This window comes from Carcharhinus amblyrhynchos, chromosome 5, assembly GCF_965287045.1.
Source record: "Carcharhinus amblyrhynchos chromosome 5, sCarAmb.v2.hapA, whole genome shotgun sequence".
Lineage (NCBI taxonomy): Eukaryota > Metazoa > Chordata > Chondrichthyes > Carcharhiniformes > Carcharhinidae > Carcharhinus > Carcharhinus amblyrhynchos.
In genome coordinates, this window is record NC_137328.1 from 87,795,333 (window position 1) to 87,821,226 (window position 25,894).

Consider the following 25,894-nt stretch of genomic DNA (forward strand, 5'->3'; position numbering starts at 1 on the left):
TCTGTGTCTGTATGGGTTTCCTCCAGATGCTCCAGTTTCTTCCCACACGTCATAGAAACCCTACAGTGCAGAAGGAAGCCATTTGGCCCATCGAGTCTGCACTGACAGCATCCCACTGAGGCCCTATCTCCATAACCCTGCATATTTACCCCGCAAATCCCTCTAACCTATGCATTCTGGGATACTAAGGGGCAATTTAGCATAGCCAATGTACCTAACACGCACATCTTTGGACTGTGGGAGGAAACCAGAGCACTCGGAGGAAACCCACACAGACACTGGAATAACGTGCAAATTCCACACAGACAGTGACCCAAGCCAGGAATTGAACCCAAGTCCCTGGAGCTATGAGGCAGCAGTGCTAACCACCTAAGTCTGAAAAATGTGCTGGTTTGGTGGTTTGACCATGTTAAATCCTCCCTCAATATACCAGAACAAGCACCAGATTGTGGCAACCAGGGGATTTTCACAGTAACTTCATTGCAGTGTTAATGTAAGCCTACTTAGAGTCATAGAGGTTTACAGCATGAAAATAGGCCCTTTGGCCAAACTTGTCCATGCTGCCCTTTTTTTTAAACACCTAAGCTAATCCCAGTTGCCTGTATGGCCCATGTCCCCCTATACCCCACGTACCCATGTAACTATCTAAATGCTTTTTAAAAGACAAAATTGTACCCCGCTTGTTTCAGACACTCACCACCCTCTGTATGAAAAGATTGCCCCTCTGGACACTTTTGTATCTCTCCCCTCTCACCTTAAATCTATGTCCTTTACTTTTAGACTCCCCTACCTTTAAGAAAAGATATTGATTATCTAGCTGACCTGTGCCCCTCACAATTTTATAGACCTCTATAAGATCACTCCTCAGCCTCCTATGCTGTACAGAAAAAAGTCCCAGTCTATCCAGCCTCTCCTTATAACTCAATCCATCAAGTCCCAGTAACATTTTAGTAAATCTTTTCTGCACTCTTTCTCATTGAATAATATCCTTTCTATTATAGGGTGACCAGAATTGCACACAATATTTCAAGTGTGGCCTTACCAATGTCTGGTACTACTTCGACAAGACATTTCAACTCCAACAGACTTCTTACTGTGTTTACCCCAGTCCAAGAGGGCACCTCCACACCATATGTACACTTCTCCAGACACCACTATTTATTTCGCTACATTCCCTAACATCCACGCTTTTCTCAACAGTAAATGCTGATGAGAAATATTCATTTAGGATCTCTCCCATCTCTTATGACTGTAGTAAATAAACTTTTGAACTATTTTGGTTGTATGTGCTGGTGTGTGTGTGTCTATGAGACACAGAGCCCGCCTCCTGGCTCTGCTGATTGGGTGGGGTTGCTGGGCAGTGTTGGGGGGTGGCTGTGAGGATGTTGCCGGGCTCGGCTGCCGGGCTCCAGGGGAGTTCCCGGTGGGACTGGTTCTGGTGGGAGGAGGTGTCGGACGGACTGTACCTGATCCGCGAGAGCTTCTTGGAGCCGGCGATGCGGGCCAACATCTGGCTGGTGCAGGGCTCGCAGCGGGACCTGCTGATCGACACGGGCCTGGGCCTGAGGAACCTGCGCAGCTACCTGCGCTCGGCCGGCCTGATCGGCAGCAAGCCGCTGCTGGCCGTGGTCACCCACATCCACTTCGAGCACTCGGGAGGCCTGCACCACTTCGACAGGGTGGCGGTGCACAGGGCCGAGGCCGCCGCCTTGATGCGGGGCAACAACTTCGCGACGGCCACTTGGCTGTCCGACTCGGCCATTAGGAGGTCCCCCGGGCCGGGCTGGAGCGCCAGACATTATAGAGTCATAGCTGTGCAGCCCGACAGGATACTAGACCATGGTAAATGTTTCCGCGTTAGTAACCGCTAACCCTGTCAATCCGAGCGCCAAGACAGGCATTGATGTGGGAGGTTTAACAGGGATCAGCCCGGGCCAAACTTGCTACTGCTGCTGTACTCAGTAATTATCTGTGTCTGTAACATGAACCCCCAGTATAGAGCAGGGAGGACTTAATTCATCCTGAGTTTGAAGGGAGGGGGTCTCACTATTTATGATGTAAGTGTTTCTTACTTTAAAAGAGGACAGTTTGCTCTTGATTGCTGTTCTGGAATTGTACTGGAAAGTCTGTTTCTAGATAAGGACAGAATCTGATTCAGATGCCATGATAATACCTGCGATGTGCTATTGTGGCCATTAGTATTCACACCAAGTTACTAACCGCTCAGCATCCCTTCCTGTCTCTGTGTTACCTGATACTGTTAATTGTTCTCTCTCATCAGATATGGTTTCTTGTTCCCTAAAATCCTCCAATATCTTAGTGCAATTGTCCAGCTGGTTGAGTCTCCCATCAACTTGTTCTATTATCAGTGGAAAAGCCAGCTTTTATTCCTCATTCCTAATTGATCTTGGGAAATTGATGATGAGCTGCCTTCTTAAAATGTTGCAATTTGTATTTTTTATTCATTTATGGGATGAGGACTTCACTGGCTGTGCCAACGTTTATTGCTCGTCCTTAGTAGTCCTTGGGATGGTGGTGAGCTGCCTTCTTGAACTGCAGAGCTGTTCATGATTTTTGACCCAGCAACAGTGAAGGAACAGCAATATATTTCTAAGTCAGGACGGTGAGTGACAATGGGAACCTCCAGATGGTGGTGTTCCCTGTTATCTGCTGCTTTTGTCCAAGGTGGCAGTGGTTGTCAGTTTGGAAAATACTGCCTAAGGAATTTTGGTGAGTTCCTGCAGTGCATCTTGTAGATAGTACACTCAGCTGCCACTACTCAGCAGTGGTAGTGGGATTAACAGTTTGAGAAAGTGGTAGAAATCAAGAGCGCTGCTTTGTCCTGAATGGTGTTGAGCTTCTTGAGCGTTGCTGGAGCTACGCATGTCCAAAGAAGTGGAGAGCATTTGATTATAAAAAACAGTATAACACAGGAACAGGCCCTTCAGCCCACCAAGTCTGTACCAACACTTGTGCCTGTCTAATCTAATATTTTCTTGCCTGTATGTGGTCCATATCCCTCCATTCCCCGCCTATTCATATATCTATTCCGACGCCTCCTGAATGCAGCTATAGAATTTGCTTTCACCATCACTTCTAGCAGCAATCACCACATACATTGTGTGGAAAAACTTGCCCCTTACATCTCTTTTAAACTTGCCCCCTCTCACTTTCAACCTATGTCTCCGAGTAATTGACACTTGACTATAGGAAAATGACTCTGACTATACACTCTATCCAAGCCTGTCATAATCTTGTAAACCTCTGTCAGTTCCCCCTCACTCTCCAGTGCTGCAATGAAAACATTCTTAAGTTTGTTCAATCTTTCTTCATAGTCCATATCCTCCAAACCAGACAACATCCTGATAAATCTCTTCTGCACCCTTTCAAATGCATCAACATCCTTCTTGGTAGTGCGGCGATTAGAATTGTAAACAATATTCCAAATGTGGCCTAACCAAAGTCTTATACAGCTGCAACATGATTTTCCAATTCTGAAACTCAAGGCCCCGACTGATGAAGGCCAGCATGCCATACTTGTCCACCTGAGTTGCCACCTTCAGGGAACTGTGGATCTGCACACTTAGGTCCCTTTATATGCTAATAATTCTAAGGTCTCTACCATTTACTGTATACATTCCTTCCAAATTGCAACATCTTACATTTGTATGCTTAAATTCCATCTGCCATCTTTGAGCCCAAGTCTCCAGCTGACTTATATCCTGTTGTATCCTCTGAGAATGCTCCTCATTATCTGTTACTCCCCCAATTTTTGTATCATCTACAAATTTACTAATCAGACCACTTACATTTTACTCCAAATCATTTATTTATATTACAAACAACAGAGGTCCCAGCACTGATCTGATCTTATATGACTTCACCTTTTGTATTAGCCTGCAATGAGGAAACTTATCGAAGGCTTTACTAAAGTCCATGTTGCTCGTCCATCGTCATCGATGAGGACTTCGACACCATTAGTCATTCTGTGGTGTGTCCAAAGATGACTGATCAGGCCAATTTGGGCACGGAATGTCCTGGCACATATTGGACAGACTTGTGTAGACACTAGTTGTTGCGCTGGTGGCTGTGGACTTGCGCAACTCGCGCTTAGGGTGTGCTTCAGCAATACACCTTGCTTCGTGAGCTTGACAGCCTTTATGGATGAGGCAACGCCAGGTAGGGCGGTTTTGTGCCAGCATTTCCCAGGTGTTCGTGTCAATGTCAAGCGACTTCAAGGAGGCTTTGAGCGTGTCTTTGAAACATTTCTTCTGCCCTCTATGCGAGCGTCTACCTGCAGAGAGTTCCCCAAAAAGGAGCTGCTTGGGTATGCGCTTGTCTGACATACGGATGACATGACCTTCCCACCAGGTCTGCGGTCTCATCAGCAGTGTGTGGACTGATGGTAGACTTGCTCTAGACTGAACTACAGTGTCTGGTACTTTGTCTTGCCATCTGATGCGTAATATTCTGCCAAGACAAGTCATGTGGAAATGATTGAGCTGTCTTGCATGCCTTCTATACACAGTCCACGTTTCACAGGCATACAGGAGGGTAGTGAGTACCACGGCGCTGTAGACCTTCAGTTTTGTTGCTGGGCTGATTCCTCAACGTTCCCATACAGTGCAGTGCAGTCTACCGAAAGCAGAACTTGCTTTTGCTGTTCTGCAGTTAACTTCTGCATCAATAATCACTGCTCGGGAGAGGGTGCCGCCAAAATAAGTGAACTGGTCCACTGCCTGTAGTTTCTGCCCTTTGATTGTGGTTATGGGTTCTGTGTATGATGCATGAGGAGCAGGCTGGTGCATGACTTCAGTCTTTTTAATGTTGATGGTGAGTCCAAAGTTGTCACAAGCTGTAGAAAATTTGTCCATACTGACTTGCATCTCTGGCTCTGAGCCAGCATACAGGGCACAGTCATCGGCAAAGAGGAAATCTCTCAGAACAGTCTCTTTCACTTTGGTAATAACTTGAAGTCTCCTCAGGATGAAAAGCTTCCCATCCACTCTGTACTTGAGGCTGATTCCAGTAACACTGTTCTGGAAGGCATCATTCAGCATGGCAGTAAACATCATGCTGAACAGTGTGGATGCGAGCACACAGCCCTGTTTGAAGGCATTGGTGACTGGGAATGCCTCAGAGGATTCTCCGCCGTCCAGTATTCTGGCCATCATGGAACTGGCGTACTATCTGAATGAATTTGGGGGGGCAGCTGAACTTTGACATGATCCTCCACAGGCTTTGTCGGCTTACAGTATCAAAGGCCTTCGCGAGGTTAACAAAGGTTGTGTAGAGCCCACAATTCTGCTCATGACACTTCTGAAGTTGGTGTGCAGCAAAAATCATGTCAGTAGTCCCACGACCTTTGAGGCAGCCACTCTGTGACTCTGGAAGCAGGCCTAGCTCCAGATGAGTGACCAGACGATTTAGCAGGACTCTTGCGAGGGTTTTTCCTGTGATGGAGAGCAGCGAGATTCCTCGGTGGTTGTTGCATACTTGCCGATTGCCCTTCCTCTTGTAGATGGAAGCATCTTTAAGTTCCTGAGAAGTGGATCCTTGTTTCCAGAAGGACTGGAACAACTCGGTGAGCTTCTCGGTAAGTGCAGGACCAGCAGCTTCATAGATCTGTACGGGTATGGCTTCTGCCCCTGGGGCTTTGGCACTGGCTGACAGCTTCCGTGACTTCGGTTACTGCTGGTGGGTCATCCATGGCGCTGTTGATATCAACCTGGGGAATCCTGTCTATTGCCTCATCTTTAATAGATGACGGTCTGTTGAGGACGGCTTCAAAGTGTTCAGCCCATCTCTGCAGGATGTGAGCCTTCTCTGTAATGACAGTTGTACCGTCTGTACTCAGGAGGGGGGAGCTCCCGAGAGATTGAGGTCCATAGAGAGTGTTGTGTTGGTGATGAGGAGGTCGTGTGCTGCACAGGTCTTCAGTAAGAGTAGGCCATTACTGTTACACTTGCCCATGCCATGCCTCCCATTGACTCCCTATCAAATTGCAGAGTCATTCCCTACTCTTGCATTGAAATCGCCAAGCAAGATCAGCTTGTCAGTACTGCTCACTGCTGATAGTGGGGTGTTTAGTTCTTCGTAGAATTTGTCTTTCATCTCGTCCAGGTTGTTCATTGTGGGGGCATTGGCACTGATCAGGGTGGCTTGACTTCTGTAGTGGAAGCTGTAATGTCATAAGTCAGTTGTTCACATCCTTGGGTAGACTATCAAGTTTCCGAACAAGGTGACTCCTGACGGTGAATCCAACTCCAACATCACGACGCTCATTGCTGCCGCGACCGCTCCAGGAAAAAGTGTATCCACTACCAGTTTCAGTCAACTGACCTACGTTGGCAAGACGAGTTTCGCTCAGGGCTGCAATGTATCTTGCAAGCTCTCTGGCAACTAAGGCTGTTTTTCTCTCTGGTCTGTCTGCTGGAGGGTTGTCCAAAAGCGTGTGCACGTTCCAAGTGCCAATGGTGAGCGGTGTCACCTTGTGTCTTATTTTGTGTGTTCGACCGCAAGATGGGATCCCCACCAGCCACGGTAAACTGGCCAGGGTGAAGTGAAGCAAGCAATGTTTAGGGCACCTTTTCTAGCCCCTTCCTCATTCGACAGAGGTGAGTAGCGTGTTCCTGAACAGGACTGCTCAGTCGCCCAGGTAGACGCCAGGTTCCTCTGCTGCTTCAGTCAGCAGAAAACGACCATTAGATCTGAGCTGCCTGCATGCAGGTCCATATCTACAGCTCCCAGTCTATCCACACCTGCTTCACCGCTCGCCCATCACCACAGGACTTCAAGGGTTGAACAGGATGATGATGATGATGGTGTCAAAACTAGCGCTTGATTTGGATGAAAGTGAGGGAGAGTTGCGCAGCATCAGCCTCACTCTCTCCCAGTTACCATCTAAATCCAGTGGCAAGACAAGAGTCAAGATGGTTGGAGGTGGGACTAGGCGCAGTGGATGACCAGGACGTCTTCTGTGTCTTGTCCTGCTCTTCGCGTTCCATGATGCTTGCAGAGACCGCCTTCTTGACTGTTGGACCTTCCATTGGTCTCTTCCGCTCAATCTGCCGGACTCTGTCTTCACATGCTGGGATAGACATCTTCCTATCTCACCGAGGGTTGTGACCCATCGTCTACCCTCACCTGGTTTAGCCGGCTTGTCGAGACCGTTGCCCGGGGTGTGGCCACTGTCGCATGCAAACAGCTACGGGGAGCCACAGGTGAGAGCTGAGTGCCAGGCGGGGACAAAGGCTGGACAAACTGCCCTGAAAGGACGCGCGTGACATGTTCCCCTACCAAACCTATTACCCTTCCCTGACACCCCATACACCCCAATAAAGTCCATGTATACAACATCCACTGCTTGCCCTGGTCAATTTTTCTTGTCACTTCCTCAAAGAACTCAATCAAGTTTGCAAGGCATGACCTCTCCTTCACAAAACCATGTTGTCTGTCACTAATAAGTCTGTTCTCTTTCAGATGTGAGTGCATCCTGTCCCTAAGAATCTTCTCCAATAATTTCTGTACCACTGACATAAGACTCACAGTACTGTAATTTCCCGATTGTTTCTTCTGTCTTTCTTAAACAGAGGAATAATGTTAGCTACTCTGCAATCCTCTGGTTCCTCACCTGTGGCTAAAAAGGATACAAAGATTTTGGCCAAGACCTCTGCAATTTCTTCCCCCTCTCAGTATTCTGGGATAAGCCCTACCTGGCCCTGGGGACTTGTCTACCTTAATGTTTTTCAAAACTTTCAACACCTCTTTTATTTCAACATGTCATAGAATGTCAACATTCCTTTATACACTGTCCATCCACCACAATCTTCTCCTTTGTGAGTACTGATGCAAAGTACTTGTTAAAGACCTCACTCACTTCTGGCTCATCTGGCTCCACACACAAATTCCCTCCACTGTCCTTGAGTGGACCCACCCTTTACTTAGCTACCCTCTTCCCTTATGTATGCATAAAAAGCCTTGGGATTCTCTTGTATCCTGCCTACCAAGGACATTTCACAGCCCCTTTTAGCCCTCCTAACTCCCTGTTTAAGCTCTTTCCTATTCTCTTTGGACTTGTCAAGAGTCTTATCTGTTTCCAATTTCTTGAAATGTATGCATGCCTCCTTTTTCACTAAGTTTACAATCTCTTTTGTCACCCAGGATTCCTGAATCTTGCCATCTTTATCCTTCATTTTTACAGGGACATACTTATCCTGAATTGTTAACAACTGATTTTTAAAAGATTCCTACATATCGGATGTGGATTCACCGTCAAATAGCTGCTTCCAGTCTACATTCCTTAGCTCTTGCCTAATACTGTCATCATTAGCCTTCCCCCATTTTAGTACTTACACTCTGGGATGACTTCTGTCCTTTTCTACAAGTATCTTGAAACTGATAGAATTGTGATCCCTGTTCCCAAAATTGTCTCAGTGGAGGACCACCACCTATCTGGGCTTGCTTCCCAGAACCAGGTCTAAGATAGTCCCTTCCTGAGTTGGATATCTATGTATTGCCTCAAGAAGCACTCTTGGACACATGGAACAAACTCTGCCCTGTCCAAGCCCCAGACATCAAAGGAACCCCCGTCTATGTTGGAGAAGTTAAAATCGTCCATCACAACAACCCTATTCTTTCTACATCTTTCCATAATCTGCTGATGTACTAGTTCCTCCACCCCACCCTGGCTGTTGGGAGGTTTGGTGTACAACCCCAACGATGTGATTGTACTCCTGTTCCTGAGCTCTACCCAAATGGCTTTGCTGCATGATTTTACCAAGGTGTCCTCCCTCTTGTGTAGCTGTGACATTCTTCCTAATCAGTAAAGCAACATTCCAACCTATTTTGTCATCCTCTCTATCTCGCCTGAAGCATCTAAATCCTGGAATGCTAAACTGCCAATCCTGCCCTTCTTTCATCCAAATTTCTGTAATTGCCACAACATCATAGTAGCTCCATGTAGTAATTCAAACTTTAAATTCATCTGCCTTATGTGTCATACTTCTTGCATTAATGCAAATACACCTTAGACCATCTGTCCTGTCATGTTTTGTACACTGTGTTTTATTTCTCTTAGCCTTACTGGAACCATTCACTGAGTTCTCCTCAGTCTCTGTAATCTGTACTGTGTTTTTTTTTGATTTTTGTCTTTGGTTTTTCTGCTTTCCACTTTTCCCCTTACTGTCTTTTATTTCTGTCACTTCCCTCTGACTTCCTGCAGTGGTTCCTATTCCCCTACCACATTAGTTTTGCCTGCCACATTATCACACTCCTGACTTGTGCCTCACAGATGGTGGACAGGCTTTGTGGAGTCAGGAAAAGATTTCTCGCCACAGGATTCCTAGCTTTGGACCTACTGTGGTAGCCACAGTACTTATATGGCTAGCTCAGTTCAGTTTCTGGTCAATGGTAACCCCCAGGCTGTTGATAGGGAATTTGGCAGTGATAATGCCATTGAATGTCAAGGGGCAAACGCTAGATTCTCCCTTGTTGGAGATGGTTATTGCTTGGCACTTGTGTGCACAGATTTTACTTGCCACTTGCCAACCCAAAACCTGGATGTTGTCCAGGCCTTGTTTCATTTGGATATGGACTACTTCAGTATCTGAGAACTCATGAATGGTGCTGAACATTGTATGATGCAGGTACACCCACAGTACTATTTGGGAGGGAGTTCTAGCATTTTGGCACTGCAGCAAAGGACCAGCTGTATAGTATGTAATTTGGAGGGAAACTTTTAGATGACGGAGCTTCATGATTGTTATTGGAGCTACACTATCCAACCAAGAGGAGAATGTTTGCGTCAAGCTGTTAACCTATGCTGTGCAGGTCATGTAGAGGCTTTGGGTGGTTCGGAGGTGAGACACTGCAGAATAGCCAGCCTTTGTTCTGCTCTTATAGTCAGAGTATTTATGTGGCTCATCCAGTTAAGATTTAGGTCAGTGGTAACCTCTGTGATCTTCGTGGTGGGGATTCAAGTTTGGATGATGTTGTGTATCAGGCTTGTCCCAGATACACTGAAGGGTTGGAGCAGCTGGGAACCAGGATGGACAAGACCTGGGGCAGGCAGGCGGGGAAGGTTCGGTGAAGGCCTAAGTGACCCTGGCCCGGAGAATATCCGTGAACTGAAGTAACGGCACAGTGAACAAATTTACTTTCATCAGCTGCGGGAGAGAGTTTGGCGGGTGCTCGGAGCTGGAGGGGAAGGTGGTACTGTTGGATGCACAAAACTGAGAGCTGTCCGGACCTTGGGCAGCCTCAATGGTGAGTGTGAGTTTCCCTTATATCCAGTCTCAGTTTTTCCACTCTTCACAACACAGCAACATATAACACCCACTCATGCTCGCCCACAAACTTACACTGACCCTTTCACATGCTATATGAATAATAGAATCCTTACAGTGCAGAATGAGGCCATTTGGCCCATCAAGCCTGTACAAAGAAAAAGCCCACCCAGGCCCTATATCTGTAAACCAATATATTTACTTTGCTAATCCCTCTGACGTTAAGAGGCAATTTATCATGGCCAATCAACCTGACCCACATCTTTCGAGTGTGGGAGGAAGCCGAAGCACGTGGAGGAACTATGTGAGATTCCTGTTTATGGACTACAGCTCAGCCGTCAACATCATTATTCCCACAAAACTCATCTCCAATCTCCTAGGCCTTGGCACCTCCGTTTGCAACTGGATCCTAAACTTCCTAATGCACTGATCGCAGTCATTAAGGATAGGCAACAACACCTCCTCCAGATTATCTTCAACACTGGTGTCCCACAAGGTTGTGTTCTCAGCCCCCTACTATACTCCTTATGCACCTATGACTGTGTGGCTAAACTCCCCTCGAATTTGATTTTCAGATTTGCTGACAACACCACCATAGTGGGTTGGATCTCAAACAATGATAAGACAGAGTACAGGAATGAGATAAAGAATTTGGTGAACTGGTGCAGCAACAATAACCTCTTCCTCAATGTCAACAAAATGAAGGAGATTGCCAGTGGCTTCAGGAAGCGTAAAGGAGAACATGCTCCTGTCTACATCAATGGGAAAGAAGTAGAAAGAGTCCTTAGCCTCAAGTTTTTAGGTATCCAGATCACCAACAATCTGTCCTCCCATGCTGACACTCTAGTTAAGAAAGCTCACCAACACCTCTATTTTCTCAGAAGACTAAGGAAACTTGGCATGTGAGCTATGAGTCTCACCAACTTTTACAGATGCACCATAGAAAGTATTCTTTCTGGTTGTACTACAGCTTGCTATGGCTCTTGTTCTGCCCAAGACCACAAGGAACTACAAAAGTTTCTGAATGTAGCCCAATCCATCACGCAAACCAGCCTCATCCATTGACTCTGTCTACACTTCCCGCTGCCTCGGCAAAGCAGCCAGCATAATTAAGGACCCCAAGCACCACGGACATTCTCTCTTCCATCTTCTTCCATCAAGAAAAAGGGTACAAAATTCTGAGGTCACATATCAACCTATTCCAGTACTGCTTCTTCCCTGTTGCTGTCAGACTTGTGAATTGATTGACCTTGCATGAAGTTGATCTTTCTCTACACCCTAGCTATGACTGCAACACTACATTCTGCACTCTCTCGTTTTCTTTATGAATGGTATGCTTTATATAGTGTGCAAGAAACAATACTTTTCACTGTATGTTAATACATGTGAATAATAAATCAAAAAGGAAACCCCACGCAGACATGAGCAGGACTTGCAACCTCCAGACAGATGGTCACCTAAGGTCAAAATTAAAACTGGGTCCATAACGCTGTGAGAAAGCAGTGCTATCCACTGTGCTGTCCATAAGTTTTCATTAATTGCTGTTTTTAAAAATTTATTAGTGCTGTGCCTTCGCCTAGCAATTGCTTATTTCATTAAAACCCCATTTTTAAAAAATAAATTTATCACTGTGTCAAACCTTTATCTTTCTGAAATTTGCTCACCAGCCTCTTGAGTGAAAGAAATGTGAAAATGTGACCCTTCCCCCAGAAAACTTTGGACAAGCCTGTTCTACATCATGGGAGCTGGTTAGATTTATTGGAGATGGCCATTATCTGAAACTTGTGTGGCATGAATTTCACAGCAAAAAGAGGTTGGGTGCTGTCTTTGCTGTCCAGAATAATCCTGGAATTGTGGGAGATGGTAGTAAAGGAGATTGAAGCTGAATGATGAGTGGTTTCTCTGCACACTCTCAAGGTCATTTGCATCTTTCCTAATGTTTGATGCCTGAACTGAGCACAATATTAATGGTCAGCTTTTTTTTAGTTTTATACACTATGGGTAGTGCTTGTCTGGCCATGCTCATTCCATAACTGGAAAATCCCAACTGAGGTCAACTGACCTTTCCATAGTTAGCCCTTCGCTATGATTCCCATGGTGGGCGGAATGGGAAATTTCCCTCCAGTATTGCTATTCATGAACTCCAGGATCTTATGGGTTTTGCTAACTATCTATCTATTTTGCTAACTCCAGGATCTTATGGGTTTTGTCAATATGCCCTGCCACCTTTAAAGATTCATGTACATGAATCCCCAGCTCCCTCTGCCGCAAAACGTTCTTTAAAACTGTGCCTTTAAATCTACATTGCTTCTCTCCTGGCTGAATTCAAACTGAGCATAGATTGTTGCTGAGTAAGTGCCATTTGATGGCAGTGTTGATGACGTCTTTCATTACTTTGCTGATGATCGAGAGTAGGCTGGGGCAATGACTGCCCAATTTGGATTGCCCCTGCTTTTTGTGAAGAAGATGTGCTTGGGCAATTTTTCATATTGCCTGGCATCTAGATGCCAATATTGTAGCTGCAGTGGAACAGCTCTGCATTGATTTGACTGTAAATTCTGGACCATGACTTACAAAATAGGCTTACAGAGATAAATCAATCTCATCGTTTGAAATAAACTCTATTAAAAAAAGTGAATTAACCAGGATTAATTTTCAACTTACCAACTTCAATGAATGAACACCTCATTGGACTGTTACTCTGGAATCTGAAATCCAAGTGAAACAATATTTCTTTTCTCTAAACTGTAAATCTTTATTTTCTCTATCCCTCTTTTACTGTATGAATATAAGACTTGAAAAAATTATGTTCCTCCTGTCTTTTGAGTGTGTGCAAATAAGTTTTGAGTTTATTCTTTTTGAGTTTGCTGAGGGGTTATTAATAGAAATTGGAAAACCAAAGGATTGGGAAATACTTATAAAGAGGGAAGCAACTCAGAAACAGCTTTCTGTTAATGGACAAGTGGTGAATGGAGAAATTTATGTTCTTCAAATTAACCCTCTTCAATAACAACTCATAGCTTTTAAGATGTGATTTTAGCACTGAACCTTAGAAATCATGACGGGCTACCACCCTGCCTTCTGCAAAGCAACATTTTTCTGTTTTCTGTAAAACAATTGGAAGCCAATTTTTTAAAAGTCCAACTTGAAATTGATGTTTCTATTTCAGACTTCAGTTTTGCTAACCAGCCTTTTATGTGGTACTTCATCAAATACTTTCTTAAAATCCATATAGATATGCTTTACCTTCATCAATCTTCTCTGAAAATTTATCAAAAACCTCAACTTGGTTCGCATTTTACCAATTTGTGCTGGCTTTCCTTAAATAACTTAAACTTGTCCAAGGATTATTTTTCCTTGTTTCAAAAATCTTGCTCACCGCTGATGGGCACCATAGGAAGGAGGATCAGCTGGTACATACCCAGGGGCCTACACTTCTTTGACTTAGGGAGTGACCTGCCCATCCAAATGCAATCTTCCTGTGATCGCTCCAGCTCCAGCTCCACAAGCCGAGGAGCCACACATCAGAGCCTCGAAAACAGGTCTGGGTTCTCCAGGTCATGGCCTTCCAGAAGACACTGCCAACGTCGTCACAGAGAACAAGGCATAGCAGATGGCAGGCTGCCTACACCGCCACTGTGAATGTGGGGGATGCACCAAAATGTAGCAGCAGGGGTAGAAATATTAAGGTCTAGTTGCACATTAAGGTCTAGTGGGTGTGTAGTTAAGCATGTGTATAAACGTTCATCTTTATAAATAAACTCTCACTAATGGCAACTTTTTGATGACCCATTGTTCTGTGTTCCTGCAATTCTGAAATGAAAACCTGCACAAGATAAAGGCAGGGTGGTCAGTCTGTCTGCTTTGTGCAAGTTTCCAGGTACATTGATGGTGTTTCTTCACAATGACTGAACGCATCAATTATGTCTGTAAGTCATTGGGAAAGAGGATGTCTCCCACAATATATAGGCCTAGCATTACTCCTCCAATCATTGTACATGTGGCTGTATGCACATTTCAGTTGTGGCTGGCCACACATTCCCATCTGCTTCAGTCTCTGATGATACTATATCTCAAGGGTGCAGTTCATGAAGGATGCTTCTGGGTCAGAAGTAAAACCATCCCTGCTGCCTCACTATATGGCCCCAATCATTGAGAGCAAGTGAGCTGCCAATGGACAGACATTCATAGAAGCTCTGTGAGAATCAATGCACGGTCCCCAAATTATTATCAGCCTTCTGGAATGAATGAACTATGGGCAATGAAGTGTCCCCATGACATGCGTTACCACCAGTGGGTGTGCATTGCCATTAGTCAGACGGGAGAGCAATGCTGACAGAAGCCATGTAAAGATAATAGGACATGGAGTTGGGGGTAGGGTGTTAGCGTGGATAGAGGATTGGTTGTCAAATAGGAGGCAGAGGGTGGGGGTCAATGGGTGCTATTCGGATTGGCGGTTGGTGACTAGTGGGGTGCCCCAGGGGTCGGTGCTGGGGCCTCAGCTATTTACCATTTATATAGATGATCTGGAGGAGGGAACCGAGTGCAGGGTGTCGAAATTTGCTGATGACACCAAGATTGGGGGAAAGGCAAATTGTGCGGAGGGTGTGGAGAGTCTGCAGAAGGATCTAGATAGGCTGGGCGAATGGGCCAGGAAATGGCAAATGGAATTTAATGTTGGCAAGTGTGAGGTGGTCCACTTTGGTAGGAAGAATGGTAGGAAGGACTATTACTTACGAGGCGAAAAACTGCAGCAGGCGACGGTGCAGAGGGACCTCGGGGTCCTTGTGCATGAGTCGCAAAAACCCAGCTTGCAGGTGCAGCAGGTGGTCAGGAAGGCGAATGGGATGCTGGCCTTCATAGCGAGGGGGATTGAATATAAAAGTAGGGAGGTCTTGCTGCAGCTGTATAGGGCATTGGTGAGGCCGCAGCTGGAGTACTGTGTGCAGTTTTGGGCGCCGCACCTGCGCAAGGATATTTTGGCCCTGGAGGGAGTGCAGAGGAGGTTTACTAGGCTGATACCGGAGTTGAGGGGATTGAGCTATGAGGAGAGGCTGAATAAACTAGGCTTGTCCTCATTAGAGTTTAGAAGAATGAGGGGAGATCTCATTGAGACGTATAAGATGATGAATGGGATGGATAGGATAGAGGTGGAGAGACTCTTCCCGCTCAAAAAAGACAGTAGGACTAGGGGGCACATCCTCAAGATAAAGGGGAGGCGGTTTAGAACGGAGTTGAGGAGGAACTTCTTCACTCAAAGGGTGGTGAATCTCTGGAATTCTCTGCCCGTTGAAGTGGTGGAGGCTGCCTCGCTAAATATTTTTAAGAAGCGGGTTGATGGGTTCTTGATAAGAGAGGGGATTAAGGGTTATGGGGAGAGGGCGGGAAAGTGGAACTGAGCCACAACAGATCAGCCATGATCTTATTGAATGGCGGGGCAGGCTCGAAGGGCTAGATGGCCTACTCCTGCTCCTATTTCTTATGTTCTTATGTTCTTAAGATAATGGTGTATCCTCCCGAATGACATTGAGATCAGCAGTCTCCATATTCTGTATGTTGTCCTTACTACAATATCAGAGAGACTTGACACTTAACATTTGTCTCCTAAGGACCACACTGTTCATTCATCATCTGGAGCTGCCTCTCAAAGCTCACTCAGTCATGTCCTGGCCAAGACATTAATGGTGAAATTTGAATTTAGTAAGATTCTGAAATTAGAAGTCCAATATCACCACTGTTCAGTTCTTGTACTTATTTGAGATTTCCCTTCAAATTTGCATTGCCATCTGTCTCAGTCTTTGGAAGTCTAGCTTCTCAACTCTATCCAAATAGATTCTGTCTTTGCCCTTCGCAGGACATCCTCTCTTTCCAACACTCCAATGTAATTACAAGTTTTTGGCACATCCAGATCCATGAATTTTTATACCCTCAGACCCGGTTTCTTTGCAGGGACATGCATGATCAATTTGCTGTTTATGCCCAGTCATTTTAGTGCATTTGGTGGGAAGAATTAGGAAAGGAATCATGACATAAATGGTACACTCTTAAAAGAAGAAGCTGGATGAGAGACCTGGGGCTCTGTGTACATATACGTACACAAATTGAAAAGGCTGCGTGCAATCCTTGGCTTCATAAACAGTGGCACAGTGTGTAAAAGCAAAACAGTAATGCTAAACATTTAGAAATCTTTGGTTAGGCCTCAGGTGAATTAATTGTGTCCAATTCTGGATCACACACTTTAGGAAGCATGAGAAGGGCACTTAGAAGAATGGTCCTAGATTTGTGGCACTACCATTATTTGGAAACATTGTCAAAGTTGTGGCTGCTTTCCTTTGAGAAAAGATGATTCAGGGAGATTTGATAGAGATGCTAAAATCATGAATGGTTTTGATGAAGTAACTATTCCATTGGCAGGATAGGTAGGTAACCAGCAAACACAAATTTAAAATAATAAAAGAATAGAGCAAAATAATTTTTTAAAAATGCAGTGAGTTGTTCTGAACTGCCTAAAAGGTGGAAACATACCCAAGAATGAAGGGAACACATCCAACAAGAAATTTCAAAAGCAAATTGGATGAATATTTGAAGGGGAATACAAATGTATGGCTATGGGGAAAGAACAGGAGCTGAATTGACTATCCCATTCAAAGAGTTGTGTCGGCACAATGAGCCAAAAATCTGTACGATGATTAAAAGGAGTAGTTTGTGCATTAGTTTAAAATTGGTGAAAGCAAATTGGCAGCTGGTTTATTGCTGTCAATTCGGCATTGTAACTACCTGTGCATACATATAAAATGGGCTGCCCAATCCTTACTACCCATTCCTTACCACCCATTTTACAGAGTTAAGGTGTATTCCAAGAGTGAACCAAACTCTGTATTTTGCTCATCAGTTTCAAAGATAACAATACATTTCACAAAGATATTGAGCAAATGATTGTGTATATACAGTAAAATTTAAGATGCTTTATTATTAGATGACTTTTGATTTCATGTACCCTTGCTATGTTGACACAAGTTCATGTATTTACTTTCAAGTGTTGAATGTAATGGAAGAATTCCAAGAGAAATTTGAAACTTCTATGCCTTTTATGTTAGGTGACATTATTAATCTTGGAAACCGTCAGCTCAAAGTTCTGCACATGCCTGGTCACTCCAAAGGTAGCATCTGCTTTCATGATCAGGAGAACCGCATCCTTTTTAGTGGAGACGTAGTATACGATGGAAGCATGGTTGACTGGCTGCCTTCCAGCAATGTCAGTGACTACATTCAAACTTGCAAACGTCTAATGACTCTAGTGGATAATGACCTTGTGATACAAGTGCTACCTGGTCATTTTGACCCCTTTGATGCTGAAAGACTTTACAGACTGGCTTCAAGCTATATTGCTAATGCTGGTGTGTGCCATAAAATTTTATCCTGTGCTACAAAATGCATTGTATGCTTAGCTCTATGGTTCAGGAACTATGGCAGATGAATAGACCAATAAGATAGGTGGTACAAAGTTTAACACCATATATGCTTGCAGATTCCTTTTAATTAAGATTGATGTATGTGAAAGGACTGTATTTGTAAATCAAATGGTGCTCTGTTCTTCAGTAGTTAAGGCTAACACTCATTAATTGTAGGAGGCAGTTTTGTAACCACTGATTCATAAGTAGGAGTGATGTCACAAAGCAAAAATTCAACAAAATAATTTAGTGAAGTAAATTATGATTATATTGTTACAAAAGTGTAGAAGTAAAAGTTGATTCAACAAAAAACTTTCATTACAGAATTCATATGTTGATCAATTTTGTATTTTATGAAAGGCAGCCCTAAAAAATAGTTGTTTCAGTGCCATTCTTTTTTCATATTAGACTGATGTAATTTTGTTCCCTGCTGGGAGCTCAGATAAAATGTGCTTTACTGGCTTTTGTAGGTAAATGAATGTAATCACAAAAATGCCTGCTTATATTTTACCAACTATGACTACACTCATTCCCCCAACCACAGATAACCATTATCCTTGAGTGGGAGGAAAATCTCTCTTGGCTTTATACTAATGTTAAAGAAAAGTTGAAGATGATCATTTAGTGTATGATAATGGAATATGAACATTGTAATTCCAGTCAAACAATCCTTCCCTGTGAATTTCTCAATTGGTAAGCAGCATGCAAAGAATTATCTTGTTTGATAGCCAGCAATAATGAATGCCACAGTGTAGCCAGTTTAATCAGCAGGTAGGTCCCTTCCAACAACAGCAATTGCTATTTGAGAAAAATAAAAACACAAGAAAAAATAGATCAGTAAAGTTCATTTTGCTGTTGAATCATTTTCATCTAATATAGTAATCCATCCATCATTACTGAGTAAATATGTTTTCTTTGATCTGTTCCATACCTATTTTTCCACTTTATGTTCTTTGTTAACTGATTTCTCACTATTTACTACACCAAAATTTAAAAATCTGAGTTTATCTTATTCTCCTTAATCACCGCCTTTGAGAAGTGAAACTTCCGTCTTTTGACTGTAATGTGTGCAATAGAATCCCTCTTTGACCATAGTTTTATCTGGCAGATTTGGCAGACTTTGCAGATTCTTATATGGGTAAGCTATGTTTCATGTAAATTTTGAATGGACTTTCTTGTTAGCAATTATACCGTCACCTGCATTTCCTCTTAAGTTGGTGGCAGATCTTAAACCTAAGGATTACAAGACTGTTAGAAAATAAGAAAGGAATGTTCAGATTAGAGGAGCTTCACTGTAGAATAATATAAAGGGTGTAGGCTGCACCCTATACTATGGAGAATAACAGGGTCTGGTATTCATTGTAAGAATTAAATCTAATGACAGCTTATTTAATGTAAGTGCATCTCTGCAACATGTAAGGCTGCAATTTATAATTTTGAATCTGACAGCACCTTGGCATACTGCTTAGTTGTGGTCTGGGAAAAGCCCTGTGGACATGCATTTACCTGCATGTGGAATTCTTCTGGCAAGTAAATGTTCAGTAAATTAAACACATGCTGAACAGTTTACACTCTTCAAGAACATTTAAATAAGCTCTGCTTCGGTTTATAATGTCCCCAGAAGATACAACAAACTGACCATGATTTAGTTATGATTTAATTGACAAAACTTGCTTCATGCAGTGTTTGGTGAAATGGTATGAGATTACTTCATCCTCTTTAATTTTCGGGGTATGATTAGAATTTTCTTGTCCATGGAAGCAAGGTTTAACTTGAACTTAAATTTAAATTTAACTTAAATTTAAATTAATATGTTGCAAATATCTTGCCATACTTACTAACTCTATGCTGGATGCACATCTCATTCTTTAAACATTTTAATTGTTTTTAGAACATAGAACATAAATGACAATCTGCTGTTTCCCTTTGTCTTTCCACGTCTTATTGTGCCAGTTCCATTCATTATATACATGTGTGCTTTTTTACTGTTGTATTTTCTCAGTATTAAATTTAAGTTGCGATGTATTTTCCTATTTGCATAACATTTCTAAATTTTGCAAGTATTCTGTTTTGCAACTTTCTCCATTCTTCTTGTTTTTTTTGGTAAGTTGAATTTAGGATGATGTCAAATTGGGTTTTAAAAACCTTTAAAGTAGCCTAAAAGAATGAACACTGGGGGAAGTTTGGAATATCTCAATTTTAAGGCAGTAGAAAAGAATGTAATTCATGACTAGATTTTGAAATTAGATGCAAAAAAAAACAATCCATAGAAATTAAATATTTTCTCTCTTTATTTCTTCAATTTTCATACATCTTACGAAGTTGGAAACAAACATATTGTGAATACAATTAATAGGTATTCTGCAATTTGTACATAATTTTCTCATTGAAAATTAACATTTGCATCTAGCTTTTTAGAATTTTCTTACCCGAGTTGGAATAAACGCAACACTCTGAAAAATCACAGGATCTGTTTCCCAATCATGTGATTACTATAATTCACCTTCATCTTTGCTCATGAGTTATGAATAATTTCTCAGTTCCCTATAATCCTGGTTGTACATCACATCAGGATTTTAAAATTGTAAGCAAAAGATTATCAGAAGAATACTTTGGGCATGTGAAGCATCAGTCAGTGATTTAACATGTGTTGCATCAGCATTCCTTCAAATGATAAAACAGAAATGATTTCTCCAGTAAAAATGCTTTGCTTCTTGGATAAACTAGTTATAATAAATAGTTAAATATTTGTTAATATTTTAACATTTATAATAGTTCTGTTAATCAGGGAATAAGCATATACTGATGTCAATTACTAAATTTGTTTAATTTTCTGCTCAATCTAAAAATATTGCCATTACTAATATCATTCAAATTCACTGTAGATGTAATCAGAATTTTCCAGTCCAGTTGATGATTTAATCCATTTCTTTCCCTCCATAATATTATTAGTATATAGAAAATGCTTGGCAATGAAATTAATGCTGAAAAGATAAGTGTACATTGAGCTATGTGAACCAGGAATATGCTAAGTTAGCAACGTAAAGTTTCAAGGTGGGATAAGCCCCAGCTATTCTACATTCCTGTTGTTCTAGTGATTGTAGCTGAGGATGTGTTTCTGCAAGATAGTCATCCAATTTGATCTTGGAGAGACACAGCTACTTCTTTTATACCCACCTACTGATAAATTGTTCCAAAACCAAGAAACAAAATAGTGTGGGTGCTGGAAATCTGAGGTTATAACAAAGCAAAAACCTGTCTGGCAGCATCTGGGAAAGTGAATGTTTTGAGTTGAAATTCTTCTTAGAAGAGCCATATTGGATTTGAAACAATGACTTGTAGCTTCCGAGCTCTGAGGCTGTACCTCAAAGATGCCTTGGTAACCCCCCGCCCCCATCCATCACTCCTGAAGTTCCCAGGTAAGGATTGCATAGCAGTTGCCTGGGAAGTTCAAAGTCAAAGATTCATATGGGTAATTGCTCTGCACTGGGAATCATCCAGTTATGTGATTTAAATCCAGAACTTCGGATAGTTCTGACTGTGCTATGTAAAGGTTATCCAGAAAGCATTAAAAGAATTGAAACTATTTCTTGCATCTGGGTAACTATAGCACGGACCCCCCCAGAGGATGCTGCAACTCCTCCTGCCTCTGACCCCTATGGGTCAGGGGCAACCTCCTCCTACTACATCCACATGTCCTGATGACACCCAACAGCTCTCTCAACACCACAACTACCCTCCTGATTGCCCCTTAGACCCCACCTGATGACTACTCTCTCCCCACTTCGAGTATATCCCAAAGCCTAATCTCCCACAGGACCTTGACTACAAGCCAACCCTCCAGCCTACCTGTTCAGAGATGTGTGGGTTAGGTGGATTGGCCATGCTAAATTGCCCCTTAGTGTCAGGGGGACTAGGAGGGTAAATGCATGGAGTTATGGGGATAAGGCCTGATTGTGGTCAGTACAGACTCAGTGGGCCAAATGACCTCCTTCTGCAACTGAAGGATTCTGTGACTCAATACCATGATGTCCTACCCCCTTAGCCTTGTTCTGCCCACTTAACTGTAAAAACCTACTTTCTCCCTGGCTGGACCCTTAAACTCACCTGCTTTATGGCAGTTAGTGCTGTAAAAATGGAGCAGTCTTCCTCTCACTGAAGCTGCAGCCCTGGACAGAAGACCATGGGAACCTCTGCTTTACAAAGATCTCATCCAGCCTGAGTTGAAAGGTTAGCTAAGATAATAATGGCTGCATTTCCAGGTAAGTAACTAAGAGGAGTGAGGATCTGAGTCAGTTGCCACTCCACCAAAAGGAATGGCCTATCAACTCTGTTTCTCTCCACAGATACTACCAGATGTGCTGAGTATATTTTCAGAATTTCTGTTTTTACCTAAAGTAACCTTTTCTTGCAACTTGTGTGAATCTACTCTTTTTCAGCTTATACTGATATCTGCTTTTTTGCTATCCTCAACCAAATCAACTATTTCTGTCATGCATTGGAATTTCTTTCACCATTTTTATACACAAAATATATTTTAAATGTTGAGGTTTATTAAGCAAATGTACTTGCACGAATTTATAAGAAGCACTGACACAAAGGGTCACTAAAATACCCTTTGTCGACATCTTAAAGTCCCCAAAGACTGAAAACAAAAAAATGTCTCAGTAACTGCTAAACATTTCACATCCAGAGGAGGGCCCTTGGTCTGAGGTACTCAGCAGAAGTGGCCTGGCATTGGCCTCCCCCTTGGATGGGAACAAAAAGATAAAAGTGGGAACAAATCAAACATTTTTAAACAGATAGTTGTAAAGGCAAGTTTTTGACAGGTTCAAAAGGTTAAGATTACAAAGATGTAGTAAGAAGTTTTTAAGCCAAGTGAGTATAAAATGTTATATTATTGCTTGGAAGTTAAATTGTATTGATTGAGAATTATACTGATTGACTCACTTAGTTCAATCGTAATGGTTGCCCTGCATGTTTGCTAACTAAAATAAATCAGTTTAACAATTTGCATCTGATCTCATTAATTGTTTTCTTGGTTGGAATAATGTAGGGGAGATGCTTGCATAGTGGTAATGTCACTGGACTAGTAATCCAGAAACCCAAACTAATGCTCTGGAGATATGGGTTCAAATCCAACAAGGCAGCTGGTGGAATTTAAATTCAATTAATAAACATAGAATATAAACTATTCTTAGTAATCATGACTAGGGGCTGGATTATATGTGTCCTCTGCTGGATCTGATTTTGCCAATGGGGACATTTAAAATGGGGCTGCCCACACCTTCACCTTCCTGTCCATCCACATGAGTTTGGAGTGGACAGGTACCAAACTTGGCCAGCCTGCCATTTTTAATTAATTCAAGATAAACTGAATTTGTTAACATGCCAATTAACCCCAATATGCTGTCACGCCATAGTGTAGTTGGCGTGGGCAGTCAGGTATATGTAGGCATGCTGTTTTTGTTTGAAATAATTTATGGCCTAGCATGCCACTCAGTTCATGAGCAATTAGGGATGAACAACAAGTGCTGGCCTTCCCAGGGACACCAACATCCTATCAAAGAATAGAGAAAAAAAACTGTATTTGAAAGAACATTTATGATGCTAAACATGTGACATCCTGGTTAATCCACTGCATCCCTGAGCAGTATTAACACCCATGCAGCTCACTTTCATTGACTCCTTCGATAGGCTGCCCCCTTGCTCTTGTATTTGGTAAATAACAGTCCTTCAAACCCACAGTAGAACCTTCAGCTAACTGCCCAATATCCAGGGAATGGCCTTTGTATTTTTCCTTTCCATTTTTCCTTTCCATTCCTGTGGTTGTTGAAGCCTCAGGAATCAATGTCCAGTTTCACCATTTTAAAACATGCCAGGATCAGATGTTGTCCCGATGCTGCAGATATCATCCAAAACCTACAAAACTTTCATTTGACAGATTCAGCACATCATCCTACTCACCCTCTCTCATTGGCTGGCAAATGCTGAAGCAGGTGCCAATGCAATCGTTAAGTTGAAGAATCAGGGTTAATGCAATCCTAAATCAAATGGGTTCTTAACCTGGTATTTACCTTCCAACTGGAAGCCTTAGGATAAGTTTGCACACAGTGCTTCCCATTAATTCTTGAACTAAGAAGTGTAATCCACCCTGACCAGTGGATGACCTACATTGAGGTTGTCCAGATGCTACCGCAGATAATAATTGCTAAGGGAGATAGGAAGTGGGTGACCACCAGACAGAGGAAAAGTAGGAAGGCAGTGCAGGGGTCCCCTGTAGTCATCTCCCTCCAAAATAGATATACCATTTTGGATACTGTTGGGGGAGATGGCTCACTAGGGGAAGGTGGCAGCAACCAGGTTTATGGCACCGTGTCTGGCTCTGCTGCACAGGACAGCAGGAAAAATAATGGTTGAGCTATAGTGATCGAGAATTCAATTGTAAGTGGAATAGACAGGCATTTCCAAGGACGCAAGCGAGACTCCAGGCTAGTATGTTGCCTCCCTGGTGCAAGCGTCAAGGATGTCTCGGAGCGGCTACAGGGCATTCTGGAGGGGAAGGGTGAACAATCAACTGTCATGGTACAAGCCAGATGAGTTGAGTGAGGTCCTTAACAAGTACCTTGCATCAGCATTCACAAAGGAATACAGGTCCTTTGTGGTCCAATCCTTTAACAATTAGCCCATGGTTAAAGGGGATACAAAATGGTTAAACTGGACATTGATTCCTGAGGCTTCAACAACCACTGCAGGTGAAAGTACTAAACTGGGGGAAGGCTAACTATGATAGATAGTATTTGGTAGGAGCTAAGGAATGGAGACTGGGGGCGGCTGTTTGAGGGTAAATCCATATCCGATATGTGGGTGTCTTTTAAAAGCCAGATGTTAACAATTCAAAACAAGCATGTCCCTATAAAAATGAAGGATAAAGGTGGCAAGATTCGGGAACCCTGGATGACAAGACAGATTGTGAGCTTAGTGAAAAAGGAGGCGTGCATAAATTTCAGGAAATTGAAGACAGGTAAGAGTCTTGACAAATACAAAGAGAGCAGGAAAGAGTTTAAACAGGGACTTAGGAGGGCTAAAAGGATCCATGAAATGTCCTTGGCAGGCAGGATTAAAGAGAATCGAAGGCTTTTTATGCAAATATTAGGAGGAAGAAGCTAGCTAATTAGAGGGTGGGTCCACTCAAGGACAGTAGAGGGAATTTGTGTGAGGAGCCAGATGAGTGAGGTCCTTAACAAGTACTTTGCATCAGTATTCACAAAGGAGAAGGATGTGATGGATGGGATGTGTATAAAGGAGGATGTTGACATTCTAAGACATGTTGAAATAAAAAAGGTGGAGGTTTTGAAAAACATTAAGGTAGATAAATCCCCCAGGGCCAGGTAGGGTCTATCCCAGAATTCTAGGAGAGAGAAGAAATTGCTGAGGCCTTGACCAAAATCTTTGTACCTTTTTTAGCCAGGGGCAAGGTACCAGAGGATTGGGGAGTAGTTGATATTGTTCCTCTGTTTTAGAGGGGCAGAAGAAACAATCCGGGAAATTACAGTACTATGAGCCTTACCTCAGTGGTGCAGGAATTATTGGAGAAGATTCTTAGCGACAGGATGTATTCACATCTGGAAGAGAATATAGTTAAGAGTGATAGGCAACATGGTTTTGTCAATTGGAGGTCGTGTCACATAAACTTGATTTGAGTTCTTTGAGGAAGTGACAAGTTTTTCATACAGAGAGTGCTGAATGCCTGGAACACGCTGCTGAAGGAGGCAGTGGAAGCAGATTCTATAGCAACATTCAAGAGGCAGCTGGAGAGATACATGAATAGGCAGGGAATAGGGGGATATGGACATGTAGAGGCAAGAAAATAATAGAGAGGCACCTGTATTGGCACAGATTTGGTGGGCCGTAGGATCTGTTCTTGTGCTGTAATGTTCGTTGTTTTTTGTTACACTATATGCCAGCAGGAGGTGATTCTAATTAATAATTTTCTGGCCTCACAAACAAAGCTGCTGGGCAATCCTGCTATTGTGCCTCAGGAGAACACTAAATCATTTGAGGAGTAAAGACAGCAATCCTTTTATTTTGGGAAAAAGTATTTTCTATAACATTAAAACTGTTACCAAGTGACAAGGAGTGGTTATGCTTAGGCAA

General features: G+C 42.8%; 1 protein-coding gene across 1 annotated transcript; it reads left to right on the plus strand.

Moving 5' to 3' along the window:
• The first annotated feature begins 1,382 nt into the window (after window positions 1–1,382).
• Window positions 1,383–19,751, plus strand: mblac2 (metallo-beta-lactamase domain containing 2). The gene is made up of 2 exons (XM_080189795.1): window positions 1,383–1,842; window positions 17,384–19,751. Exons 1-2 carry the CDS (start codon window positions 1,383–1,385, stop codon window positions 17,761–17,763), a joined length of 840 nt encoding a protein of 279 aa, XP_080045921.1. The 3' UTR covers window positions 17,764–19,751.
• The last annotated feature ends 6,143 nt before the right edge of the window (window positions 19,752–25,894 follow it).

Coding starts and splice junctions, on each gene's coding strand:
- mblac2 (XM_080189795.1), top strand. CDS start 1,383: ATGTTGCCGGGCTCGGCTGCCGGGCTCCAGGGGAGTTCCCGGTGGGAC. Junction 1,843..17,383: donor CGACAGGATACTAGACCATG/GTAAATGTTTCC, acceptor CTTTTATGTTAG/GTGACATTATTAATCTTGGA.